This window comes from Glandiceps talaboti, chromosome 4 (assembly GCF_964340395.1).
Source record: "Glandiceps talaboti chromosome 4, keGlaTala1.1, whole genome shotgun sequence".
Classification (NCBI taxonomy): domain Eukaryota; kingdom Metazoa; phylum Hemichordata; class Enteropneusta; family Spengelidae; genus Glandiceps; species Glandiceps talaboti.
In genome coordinates, this window is record NC_135552.1 from 14,562,637 (window position 1) to 14,576,876 (window position 14,240).

Consider the following 14,240-nt stretch of genomic DNA (forward strand, 5'->3'; position numbering starts at 1 on the left):
TTTTTTTCATGGAAACTATGTGTCGGTCGGTCGGTTGGTCGGTCAATGTTTTTCTACCTCTCCTATTCCTCCTCTCTATCTTCTTTTCATTGGATTCCTGGTAACAAGCCCTTTCCCAGCTTCTCTAAACAATTGGCATGTTCTCTGGCCCCTACTTGAATAACTTCCATCATGAAAGGGATTGCTCTGTTCACGAACAAGTGTTGCCACTACCACCATGACTGTAGATGATGTCGACAGTCCAGACACTTGTTTATTCTTGCCAGAGAGGGCTCTGTTCCACAAAATATTAAGGGCAGGCGATTTTTTTTTAAATGTAAGAGTTATGCCCGTGATTACCTACCTGTTTAGGCACATTTCAGTATGCAGTTTTATTAGTATAAATCCCTTAATTATCTGATAACAAACATGAGGGAAATTTCACAAAAGTGTCAGATAATCGTTACAAATTCTGCTATTTTTTATTTACAATCAGAAACTATTGACTTCCATTACTATAAAACTACTGCCCACTCTGCTCAGAAAATTGGTCTTACCAGACTTTGGGTTGGCAAGTGATATATCGATGATGTCTGATAGTTTGATGATGTCATCATTAACTTGAAACTCGGCATCAGAATCATAGTGAAGAATACGAATACTAACACCGGAACACATTGATCCGGCACTCTGTGTACAATTCCAGACAGCACTGTATCTGAAATGACAACAATTCAGTAACACGTTGGACTACCAGACCAATTTCTAAGCTTCTTTCTGGTAGAAATAAATAGAGAAACTAGATTTGTCTATCAAGTAGAGATCCTTGTCTATCATACAGAGAACCTGATCTATTATATAGAGAACCTTTCTATGAAATGGAGGACCTGGTTTATTAAATAGCGAATCCAGTGAGTCTATCATATTGAGAACATTGGCTATCAAATAGAGAATTTTGTCTATAGTATAGAGAACATGGTCTATCGAATAGAGAACCCTGTATATTAAACAGAAAACCTGGTCTATAAAATACAAAACCTGGTCTATTTATCACATAGAGAACCTTGTCTAATTGAAGAGAGCGGCTGTGGACGAATCTTTGACAGGATCATATCCATGTAGATCCAATACAGAAATTTATCCCAGTAAGTGAATTTGTTAGTATATATGAATATTCACCTTTAATTTACTGTCTTTCATAGACTTATACTAAGAAAACAAATTATTAAAGGTATTATCTCTTTTAACACTAACTTACTGTTGTTCAAGTTCACTACCAAATTGGATAATGGCTGGTCCTGCCGTTGATCTAGAATGAAACACTCCATTCAGAGTATCTTTCTTAACTGTAATTGTCATATCTTCTGTCTTTATTTCAAACATTTGACCAAACAATAGTCTTCTAGTTCTCATGACCACCATGTCCATTATTGTGTCCCTGCGTATGAATAGAATATGACAAGATAATGTGGGTTATTGAACAGATAGCCTAATATAGTATGGGATGCAATTCCAGATACTGGGCTATTCAATTGTAGCCCCATGCCCATGTTAGGTTACTACAGGATCTTCCTATCATACATTACAACCACTTCACACAAATTATGTTTTCAAATCTTACGTTCACATTCGATATTCATGTGAACCTTGTCTAATGGACTGTCCGACATTACTGATTTGCTGAGTATTTATACTTATACCCGTATCAGTGGTTGTTAAGCAACTACAGACAACCTTGGAAATAAAAAGTTTAAACTGATTTCTGTTCCTTTGCTGTAGTACGTTACCCGGAGCTTTTTTCTAGGGCATAAACACCAGAGTTTGTCTGCTTATTAAAATATTTACACAAAACAGATCATTTTCGCTTATTTCAATCTAAAAGCTGAAAGTGAAAATCTTGGCTTCAAGTTTTCTCGAGAAATCTTGAGACTCAAAACCACGGTTAGCTTTCAAACTGTCATACGTAAAAACGTCCAGATAAAATGAGCACAGCGTACCTGATAGTAATGATACAGCAAATCGCTATACGGTCGGTACAAAACGCAGGTACAGGCCAGGTACAGGCCAGGCCAGGCCAGGGCAGGTATCGACTGAATATTTTTTTTTTTATTCACATTCAGATCCAAAGATGTGAATCCGTCATTATATTTGTAGATTTTCGAATCGTTGTCAGGTTGCCTGGACTGTATGTACCTGGCCTGTACCCTGTGTTTTGTACCGACCGAATCACTCTGTGATTATAACTCTTACCTTGTCCTGTCTATGATGTCACTGTATTGCTCAGATCTTAGACCGCCAGCAATCTGATTAGCTTTTTCTACAATTCTAGAAATACTAACTTGTGAGACATGGTCAACTTCATCTTGCATAAAGGAAAGGAATCGTTCTGATATAGACCAAAGTATATCCACAAACTCACCTGGAAGACAATTGGTACACATAAAAACGAATAGGACTTGATCAGTTCAACAATGTATTTTAATCATCACTAAATTCTAATTCATCTCTATTGGGAGAAACAAACTTATAACTTGTGGCCCAGAATGAATTCAGTATGCAATGTCATGTTCTAAGTAAACTTTTCAAATGTATTTATGTGTGCGATATTTGCATTCAGAATAGAACATACCGATATTTGTAGATGGGTGGGTGGGTGGGTGGGTGGGTGGAGTGAGTGAGTGAGTGAGTGAGTGAGTGAGTGAGTATATGGAAATGGGGAAGATATTAAAATGTGTGACAAGTGAATTGTCATTACAAGTGTCTGAGCTGTATATACTGTCTTAGACCATCAAACAATACAAAAAATGAGATACTAGTACTGTATAACATTTGACTTACTTTGGTCAATGACCTCCATCTCTACTACATCGATTTGCATAATCTGATCAATCAATAATTCCAAATCATCGGGACTGAGTGCATTGTTATTTTCAGCTATTTTTTGTGCTATTTCAAATTGTTTTGCTGTCCGTTTTGATACAGCATCTTGGTCCAATTCTTTAATTTTCTGTAGTAACATATTGTAGTTGACCAAACTTTCCAGATAGTTTCCTGTAAATAGTGAATTGTGTTTACTCGGTTGATGAGTGTATGTATGTATGTATGTATGTATGTATGTATGTATGTATGTATGTATGTATGTATGTATGTACAGTGTAGTGTATAAAGATATCAAAATAATGATATTGCATACATACATACATACATACATACATACATACATACATACATACATACATACATACATACACACATACATACATACATACATACATACATACATACACACATACATACATACATACACACATACACACACATACATACATACATACATACATACATACATACATACATACATACATACATACATACATACATACATACATACATACATGTACATACATACATACATATGGCTATTCAAGAATACAGTGAAGTGATAACATTGAATTAAATAAACTTATTCACTATTCTCTACGTGTCCTGTATGGACGTTAATTTACAAAATTCTATAATTCAGTTACTATTGTGATCTTGTGTTTATTTCCTCTCACCTTTGTCCATTTCCCGATCTACATAGCTCAGAATAAACTGACGTTCTTCTTCAACAGTGAATTCTGTCTTTTTAAACACTTGAACGGATACACTGATTTCACCACAGTCTTGGAAACGGTCACAAACCTAACAGTCATAAAAAATGTAGAATTTACAGTTTTAGCAAATCTGGAAGTCGTAATACATGATAGTATTTACTTGACAGTCGCCATAGTACAAAACATTGACACAAACAGCCTTTCCCAAATAACAGGGATGTGGGTGGACATGCAAGTTAACCATGTTAACAAGCGTAATGTTTTGAAAGGAAAGATCACTTTCAAATGTAGGACCAAATGAAAATAAATCATGTTGTCTACTGTGTTATTTTTAAATTTGTTATAAACAGTAACAAGTTTAGGGTTGGCAGTGAAAAACTAGGTGGGGTCTGGTAACCGGAACCAAACAATATTTTTAGGCCGTATCTATCATTATATAGTGCGAGGTAGGGCTTTGCCTATTAGGTCTTGTTAAGCCTTACTATAAGTGCTCAGTTACTGATAGTATGTCAGATTATAGGCGTCCGTCCACCTCAAGGTCTCTTACCCGACAAATGAATACACAGTCAGCAGACTCGGCATCTGACTTCGAATTAGATAATGGTGGACCCATCCCAGAAAATCGAGGATACGCCGATACTTCTGAAACGATTTGTATTTCTTCGTCAGTAGACCCCCTACGGAATATTTGATATGTCAATGGGTAGGAATTCTCATCAGCTACACAATCCTTAATTACGTATTCCACCTATAAGAAAGAAACACACTACAGCATTTTAATGAAAGCAACATTTTACTAACTAATTTACATAATTAATTATATTTACCAATCAAGTGTTGTGATAACAGGGGTAGCTTCTTAATGAACTTTATTACTAAACTATACCTTCAGAGTATGGTAAGCCAAATAAGAATAAACACTAGCAAAACAAATTCACAGTTCAAAAACAGTAACAGGAAATTCTTTTCAAATATATATATATATATATATATATATATATATATATATATATATATATATATATATATATATATATGCATATACATATATAGAATATAGATATACATTACATGACATGACATGACATGACATGACATGACATGACATTACATTACATTACATTACATTACATTACATTACATTATATTATATTATATTATATTATATTATATTATATTATATCATATCATATCATATCATATCATATCATATCATATCATATCATATCATATCATATCATATCATATTATATTATATTATATCATATTATATTATATACTTTGGCCACGAATCATGTATTATTCATATGTGAGTTTTGTGTGCCAAATAAAAGATACAACACTATACATCTTTTACAGTACATACCGGTTCTAACTCCGTGTAGTCAGAGAGAAGAAATCGACATGACTTGACTCCGTTGTGAACGGTAAGTTGTGTGTTAGCCAGACCAACAGAACCGTCCTCAGATATAGCCTTACATTGAAATAGATATCGTCCACCTTTGAGTAATACACCTAGGGTAGACACACAACAAAACACACAATTATGCTCAATATTGTCCTGTCATGAAACTAATGTATATGAACTTTTTTTGGCCACCACATCAGATATCATATGAATGATATAACTCTAGTTTTGACACATATTTCGAAATAAACTTTAAACGAACGACACATAATTTGGGCAATACACGCTTTTCATAACCTACAATTGTTTGGAAAAGGGAAAATGTACTTATTAAAGGTATATTATCTGCAACGGGGACTATTTTTTTACTATTTTTATTCTTTTTTTCAATATGATTTTACTTTTACACATGGCATAGCATGTAGAATGACCTCGTGTTCAAAGCCAAACAACCTTCCATAAATATATAAAATGATTATTAAAGAATATTAACTACGTTGCTTTTAAAATTGTAAACATTCAAATGCCGCGCAAGAATACATCGACCTTTAAACGACCTATGACGTCAGTGCGATATCAAAGTAGACTGCGCATGCTCTATTTCTCCACGAGTTATGTTGTTGTCAGAGGAGAGTTGAAATTTGTTGATGACTGGACGTGACATGGCTTTGCGATGCCACGGCGCGGCTAAAACTAACTGGAAAGAAACGTGCTCGGATTCGGGAAAACGAGGGGAAAATTAATATTCGAGGGGAGAAACATCGTTGGAAGGAAACAGTCGAGATCGCAAGGACGGTAGCAAAATCCCCTGATCGGCAGGTAAGTTTTCACAGAGTTAGAATGATCACAACTGTATGTTGTTGTTTTGACTGAAAATTTGCTGTAGCGTTAGTTTCGATTTTTGAGTGTTTTCATCATTTTTTCATACAAGAACTAAGAAATATTGAAAAGTATCTTTAAGCCATTCAAAACAGTCAAAATAGCGATGTATCACGAAATGTTGAAACGGATAACCGTACCTACAGACTAAGTAAGACCATGGCGGTCAGTTGTGAATAAGATGCCTCATTTGACATGTCGCGTTGCTAAAATTTGTAGCGTGCTCTCGCTGTCTCTTTCAAAATGTTAGTATGCACAGAGTTACTTTATCATTTTGACAGCATTGAGGTAGTTTGAGACATCTTTTGGGTCATGAAGGGGTCCCGTAATTATATTCAAGTTTGGAAATGTCAGATTTTGGGGGGCAGGCACATAGGCATTTGTTTCCCAAGTTATGTCTCAATATTTCTATCAGAATACAATAAAATGTCGGGAGTATCGTAATATTGACGTTTTTAGCCATCTATATATGAAAGGGGTAAATAACACTTGTTTCTGTGATCGCGCAGGTTCACTCGCTGCGAAAGAAGACACAAGGTATGAAAGGCAGCCACCATTACCGTACATAAATGATAAACATGAACTTTCAACCGGCCGTTGTAGTGGGCAAACATTTCGAACATTTTACCTTCCGTCCCTTCCTAGTTCCCAAATTTAATAATCTTCCGATAAATCGTGTCGTTGATACAATCGGACCATGACTTCCAAAGATATATAGACCGATTTCTGACGCCATGTAGGGGAATTGGAGCAGAGAATTTTTTTCTTTCGCGGTGAGTGGACCTACGCGATCACAGAAACAAGTGTAATTTTACCCCTTTCATATATAGTTGGCTAAATATGTCAATATCAATGATACATGTATTATCGACATTTTATTGTATTCTGATAGAAATATTCTGAGACATAACTCGGGAAACAAATGCCTGTGGGCAGGCAATGACATAATAACTGAACTTTGTATGCAGATCGGCTCCACACGCTGGGTTTGTTTGTGCTGGTGTAGTTTTCCAGAGGTCTGAACGATAGAAAGCTTTTTTTTTTTTTAAATCAAGGCGGAAAATAAAAACCCAGTGTTACAATTATTGCAATTAATTTTGAGTGAAAACCCCGGAAATATAAAAAAGCTTTGGAAAAGTAATAGAAATAAGAAGTTGAACACAAAATAAAACAAATGCACTCTATTTCCATTTCAAATTGATTCATAATTATCAAGTTTGCCTATACTATAGCTCATGGATCTATTCTTTCTACATATGGTTGAAAAATTATCTACAGAATATTTTCTTCAATCAATCAATCAATCAATCAGTTCTATATTACACATATTTGACAACTGGTCTAAACATCCAATACATACATGATGTAACATGACATTAAATTCACTTTTGTATGCTCAGAATTTTCATCTGAATCTATTCGGGTAAGAGCCTCCTTTTAATAAATTACAGTGTACAGTCTAATGTATAAGGGTGCTCGACATAAGACAGTACTAAAAACTGGTGTGGGGCTACATGGTACTTGCAGCCCCTCACTTGTTTTCAGTACTGGTAAGGACAATACACAACAAACTCATTATTGCTCTATAAAATATGACACTATCAAGCCAACGGTGAAGTCAATTATACTTTGTGTTTAGACATCACAGGACAGCATGTGATGGATGCAAGTGGATTTCCCTAATTTTGGTATTGTATTTTAAAATAACATGTTATGTACATTTGTATACTAAGAATGTCCACCATTTGTTTGTTTCAAAATAGGAGCTGCTGGTACATGTCTTCCATCAACTGTAACTCAGCAAGAAATTGTTTCAAGTAAAGTAAGGGAAATTGAATGTATCTGAGATTTCAATGGAATCCTAATTCTGGTAATGCATCTGGAAAATTAGTATCTGTATGATTTCTACTGTCCTTGGATGTGAAAAGAGGGAAAATATAAATTGATATTTAAAAAAAAAATTCACTGCATTCACAGTAATGATGACTAGTAGTTGTGTGTCGACACGTCATGTGTGTGTGTGTGTGCGTGTCTGTGTGTAATTATGGTGTACAATGTCACATGTAATCGTATGTAATGAGGTATATTACTGTTTCTACCACACCAGATATTAATATCTATATATAATGTGTTATCAATTCTTGTGTACATTTTAGTGTCTGAGAGGTGAGAGTACTACATCAACAACTGTCTTGGGAGTTGAAGGAATCACAACTGGTGATGATGGAGGTGAAAGAGCTGGAGAGGGTGGTGGCGGTGGTGATCAAAAAGAATGACAGTAGGTAATATTATAAATACATTTTGCTTTGAAGTTTAATGGTTTTCTTTTCACATATGCAACTAATAATTTCTTTACCGTACTCCACTTTCAAACATAAAAGTAAATCCTTACAACTTCTAAATACAGACTGGGATAAAATTGTTCATTGAATTATTTGTACATATGTTCAATACCTTTCTTAGTATTGACCTCAGACACAAACTGGTGTTAAAGATGTCCAATTTTCCATAGTAAGTATTGAATTGTGTGGTAAAGGACATTACCATTGATGCAATATTTCATTGAATTTTATTGATCTTGCTTTCACTTTGACCAGGAAAAGTGGAAAGGGAGACATATTGGTAGCCCTAATTGCCACGACAGGGAAAGTCATGCGAATAAGAAGGGTGAACTGAAATAGCATGTAAGTAAAATAACACAAATCTACATACAAATTCTTGTTTACTGTCATGTTTTTGAATATGTACAAGTTATAGAAATAGTTCATAATTGTACAACATAAAGTATATATGTTTGCATGCATGCATGTTGTCATATTTGTGTGTATACATTCATGTCTGGTGTCCAAGTCAATGTATGTTATACGTATAATATGTGAGTATGTCTGCATATATATGTTTAGTGTATGTTCATATGTATGCCGTATGCTATGTGTATATATAAGTGTATGTATGTATGTATGTATGTACGTACGTACGCATGTATGCATGCAGAGACATACAGAAAGACATACAGATACATGATTCCATTTACATCCATATTTATGTATACATGTATGCCCATGTGTCTGTAGCATACCAGCATGTATACATAACTGTACATACACATACAGTTTGTACACATGTATGCATAATGTTTACACATACATACTCAATGATATGTACGTACGTACGTACGTACGTACATACGTACGTAGTACATACATACATACTTACATACATACATACATACATACATGACAAACACATGTACATGTTGTTATGTATGTATTATGTGTAGGCACTATGTATATATCGTATGTATGGATGTATGTGTGGTATCACTGTTTGTATGGGCATATATGGTGTAAAGTCAATATGTATAATATAATACAAGTTTGTACACGTGTGTACAAACATACTATATACTATACAGACATGCATACCATAGATATTATGTATGTATGTATGTATGCATGCAGAGACATACAGAAAGACATACAGATACATGATTCCATTTACATCCATATTTATGTATACATGTATGCCCATGTGTCTGTAGCATACCAGCATGTATACATAACTGTACATACACATACAGTGTGTACACATGTATGCATAATGTTTACACATACATACTCAATGATATGTACGTACGTACATACATACATACATACATACATACTTATACACATACATACATACATACATGACAAACACATGTACACATTATTATGTATGTATGTATGTATGTATGTATGATGTGTAGGCACTATGTACATATCATATGTATGGATGTATGTGTGGCATCACTGTTTGTATGGGCATATATGGTGTAAAGTCAATATGTATAATATAATACAAGTTTTTACACATACGTACAAACATACTATATACTATACAGACATGCATACATACATTAAGTGTTTTTGCTCAGGGCGGTAAGTAGGTAAAATCAAACAGGGTTCCCATCTCATTTCACCTTTATTCAAAACAAAATTACCATAGACTCTACAGGGAAACAAAGCCATTTATACCACTTTCTTTTACCAAGGTTCCCCAATATTAGCATAAACACTGCATGATAAAGACAAAGACGTTCATAATTTGATCATTCCATACACATGCATATTTATATATACATGTATTCCTATGCGAGTCTGTGAATTTACCATACAAAAGTTACATGCACATTATACATACACACATGTACATCTTTTGTATGTCTCTATACATGCATGCCTGTGGTGTGTGTGTGAATGTATGGTGTATGTTGACTGGACAATCAAAATGTATACAGTGTACACACACATGTACACAACCATACACGTAATATATAGATGTTATACCCATTACTTTTGCACCCCTATGTATAATATTTGCACATACATGGCTCGATATATGGATAGATGGTTGCATGGATAGATATGTGTATACATGGCTAGCTGTGTATGTATATATGTATGTATGTACAAATGTATGTATGGATGGATATATATATGTATAGATATATGATGGGTTGATTTGGGGTGCTATATTGTCTTAGTGATAAGTAATCAGATATCACAACAACAGTAATAATTTCTTTCTTTTTATTGTAACTGTAGCTGTTTGGCAAGACTAGAACAGAAGACGTCTGTATGACTATGACATCTGAAAGATCAGTTTTATCAGGAAAAAAAGCTGGTGGACAGACAAGGAATGTAAAGGGAGATGGAACTGGTAGTAAAAGACCCAAAGTGACTATCAACATCCCCATCACCTAAAGCTTCTATCGTACAAAAGAAAATTCTAGAAGATTGAATATGACCACTAATGAATGGTCTTTCCTTGTATAAAGTGAAATAAGGAAAGACTTGTGCAAAGATAAAATTTGTTACACAACAAAATCACATACAAGACCAGCACTCAAATGTTGTTTATCATGACACTCTTATCAGTTTGTTTATATATCTTAGAAAAGTAGTACATAGTAAACTGTTTGCTTGTCCATCACAAACCCAAATTTGTAAATCAAAGTTGTCTCATTGAAGAAGGCACAAAGTCAACTGTATTCAATCAATCTTTGTATCATCGATCAATAACAATCTCGGCAAGCCTTCTCGGTATCCTTTCAGGGTATTGACCAAATGGATCAGGGCTGTTATCCCCAAATGCATACACCCAGCAATTTGGGATGACTCGTCTGTCCCAGATTTTGGACAACTAAGCTGCCAAATGGTAAATTGGCTATATGAAGCAATGCCTTTGTGTGGTACCATCAGTATGTCTCATCTGTGAACTCTTGTCAAGGCAAGCACAATGACATCTGGTGAAAGAACAGAAAGATTAGAATTGTACATTGCCAGTGTTTCATGATTTCATCATAGTCATAAACTCAATGCCCAGTGATGGTTATTCTCAACCTATGTGAGAATGTTTATTTTTATGAAAGGTCAAAGATGATGTGTGCTGAGCTGATGTGATTTTAGAATAATATATGATTCTAGATACTGATCCTCTGTATAATTGCATTCCTGTTACCCACAACAAAGTAGCTTTTATGGTAGTAACAAGTAATACTAGCTCTCCTATTTATGTTTTGAAGACTCAGTGACATAAATATACCATGTTTCACCATCCATTGATTTGGCATTGTAAAGCTTGGGTTTAAAGCCCACCAAGTAAATCGATATAGATTGAAAGGCTCACAGCATCAGCATATTGCCAGACTAGTCTCATAGATTATTATGAATATGTTAACAAATTACAGATGTTTGAAGGCCCACTTCGGTTCACTTATGGTTCCACTGACTATTGCAGAAGTGTAACAGGTTGTATCTGTAGTACTAGTTGGTTTCTATATTTGGACCAAGATTTTAATGTTTTTTGTTTACCCTTGCTAACATGCTTGTAATAAAGCCAGTTTGAGTGGGATGTTATGCATGCATCAGCAAGTGATCTAACACACAATGGTAATTGCTGTATTACATTGCCTATTAATACACTGGGGAAAAAACATTTCATGACTAATATTTACAATTGTGGACAGCATTCAACAAGATAATGAAACATGATGACATACCAAGTATGGGACTTTGTATTCATGCAGGGTAATAACATCCAGGTTATGTTGCAACAAGTATGACGTCATGGTTGAACATTAGACCTGGCTCGGTCGCTGGCTATCAACCTTTCTCGCCATCTTATCCAGAGACTGTAATTTCTCCACTGAGATTATTTATTTGAGTCTGAAAGAGTAAAAACATGATCATATATATCAACACTATTTTCATGCTAGTATTTAGTGATGCCATAATTTGATTAAAACAAGAGGAATTTATTTATTCCTATAATTGGCATGTAGTGTGACTTGTTCTTTCTGTTCTTACTGTAAACCTCAGCTTGAGAGCTACTTTCAAATATTCTACTCACTCTCTATCTTTATTTGTCAGTCCCTATCTGCAATGCCTATACCACATTCTGTACAATCGAACTAAATCTACCAAGTACTTCTACTTTAACTTTAATACTACTCCTACATGTATGTGCTATATGTACCTTGGTAGTGACAGCTGGAATGTACAGTAAATCATGAATATGACAGATGTACAGATAAAGTCAATAGCAGTGTAGAATAGGTAAGTTACCCTGCATGGCAAAGAAACTGACTTGAGTTACCACTGGACAGTATTTTCCCCATGACACATATTACATTCAATAATACTTGTAGTGTTATACAACTTCAGATTCCACTTTGACACATGTTAATACAGTGAAATCAGAATCAGACAGTGTCCCACCCCTTTCTTAGTATCATCCTTGTAAAAGTAACATGAAAGTGGAGATTGTTATTTTATAATGGAAACTAAAGGTTATATCAAAAGTCTGTGTGTCTTGGAGAGGCTTAGCATTATACTACAAACATACATATGCAATGTATTTCCACTTTATAAAAATATTTTGCAGAAAGGTTTTCCGCAGAATAATCGGTGTAACAATGGAATCACTTTCATTGGTAAATTCTCAACAACTATTAGGGTAATGAAGGTACACATTTGAAATCAATAAATTTAGTAATGGCCTTTACAGGGAGAGATCTGGCACTGGACTATAACATATACATGTACTTGGAGTTAATTAGCCGACAGGGCTTTCCATCACAGTCTTGATTTGGGCGAGAAACAGCATCACCATGAATGTTAGTGTCCTCCTCCCATGGTGAGCATTCTTTTAAAAATGATGACATGCTAGAGGCCATGCTGTTGAGGCTAAAATTTCAAACCATACACATTACTGAAAGCCATAGTATATTATCAATATTGTCTTCAATTCCCATGAAGAGATTTAGGGCATAAACAAACACATTCTCGGGAGTTGCCCAACTCATGATAATTCAAAATAGGTTTTAGAACTTATTATGGTGAAGCCACAAGAAATGTTGGAAATGCACTTGGTAATTGACTCTTGGGGTTAAACTTTAGCTCCCTCCCCATCAGCCGATCTCAATTTTCAAAAAAAAAGCACATTCACCAATTTTATCATGTCCCCATTTTCTAATACGCCCCCCCCCAAAAAAAAAAACAACAACAAACAAACAAACAAAAAACAATCTGCTGATACCCCTCAGGAGCAATTGATGCTGGACAGTAAAGATCTGAAGATATGACTAAATGATTGATATAAATAATGAATGACATATTGAATAATTAGTAATCCAACTGCAAAAAATTATATGTATAGTAAATAAGTCTTTACTAGACTGTACACATATTTTTTGAATTCATAACATGTATAATATGAAAATTTGACGGAATATGTATTTCTTCTGAAATAATCATGAAAGAAATCTGCAGTGCACATGTTCCAGGCCATTTTGTTTTCTTTTTGGTGTTTTCATTCGAAATATTGTTCACTGAAATTTAGTTCGCGTCCGGGGGATAATACACCAATGGTATTCAGTACTTCTACATTGGTACATCTCGACATGCAGTACGCGTTGTTGTGTTCGAGGCATCTACATGTAATATTGTATGCAGTTCATGGACTGCAAATGTGTTTTCACATGGATTAATAAGTATTTAGTTCAGCCCTTATTTCTATCGATCTGTTAGTAATATCTTCACTCTCCGGCGTCAAGTGTTCATAGTTCTGCTAGTAATTGTATCTCACTGTTTGGTCCGACTACACCTCAGACCACTAAAAAGACACGGTGTGTATCAAACTTCATTGATCGCCTAGCTGCAATAATTGTAGTGTTTGCTGCTATTTTGGGGGGCTCTTTCGTCTGTTTTTGTGCCTTTTTGTGTTCCGGTGTTTATTCGGGTTAAACATTGTAACACGAAAAGGCACACAAACAGATGAAACATCCCTCAAGTCACACCAAACACTGCAATTATTGCAGCTACGGAACGCCTTGT

The 14,240-nt window shown here is 34.8% G+C and overlaps 1 protein-coding gene and 1 long non-coding RNA gene across 3 annotated transcripts; one reads left to right on the forward strand and one right to left on the reverse strand.

Annotated features, from left to right (window-relative positions):
• Nucleotides 1-744: 744 nt before the first annotated feature.
• Nucleotides 745-4,188, reverse strand: LOC144434208 (uncharacterized). The gene is made up of 6 exons (XM_078122662.1): nucleotides 4,123-4,188; nucleotides 3,537-3,663; nucleotides 2,818-3,030; nucleotides 2,230-2,398; nucleotides 1,238-1,417; nucleotides 745-976 (listed from the first exon to the last, which is right to left on the reverse strand). The coding sequence occupies exons 1-6, from the start codon at nucleotides 4,186-4,188 to the stop codon at nucleotides 745-747; spliced, it is 987 nt and encodes a 328-aa protein (XP_077978788.1).
• Nucleotides 4,189-5,561: 1,373 nt separating this feature from the next.
• Nucleotides 5,562-12,173, forward strand: LOC144433637 (uncharacterized). Of its 2 annotated transcripts, none has more exons than XR_013480797.1 (5): nucleotides 5,562-5,802; nucleotides 7,626-7,684; nucleotides 8,019-8,144; nucleotides 8,460-8,546; nucleotides 10,449-12,173. It is a non-coding gene; the product is annotated as an uncharacterized LOC144433637 (long non-coding RNA). The 2 variants fall into 2 exon arrangements; XR_013480798.1 differs by having other exon boundaries at nucleotides 8,019-8,140.
• Nucleotides 12,174-14,240: the final 2,067 nt, after the last annotated feature.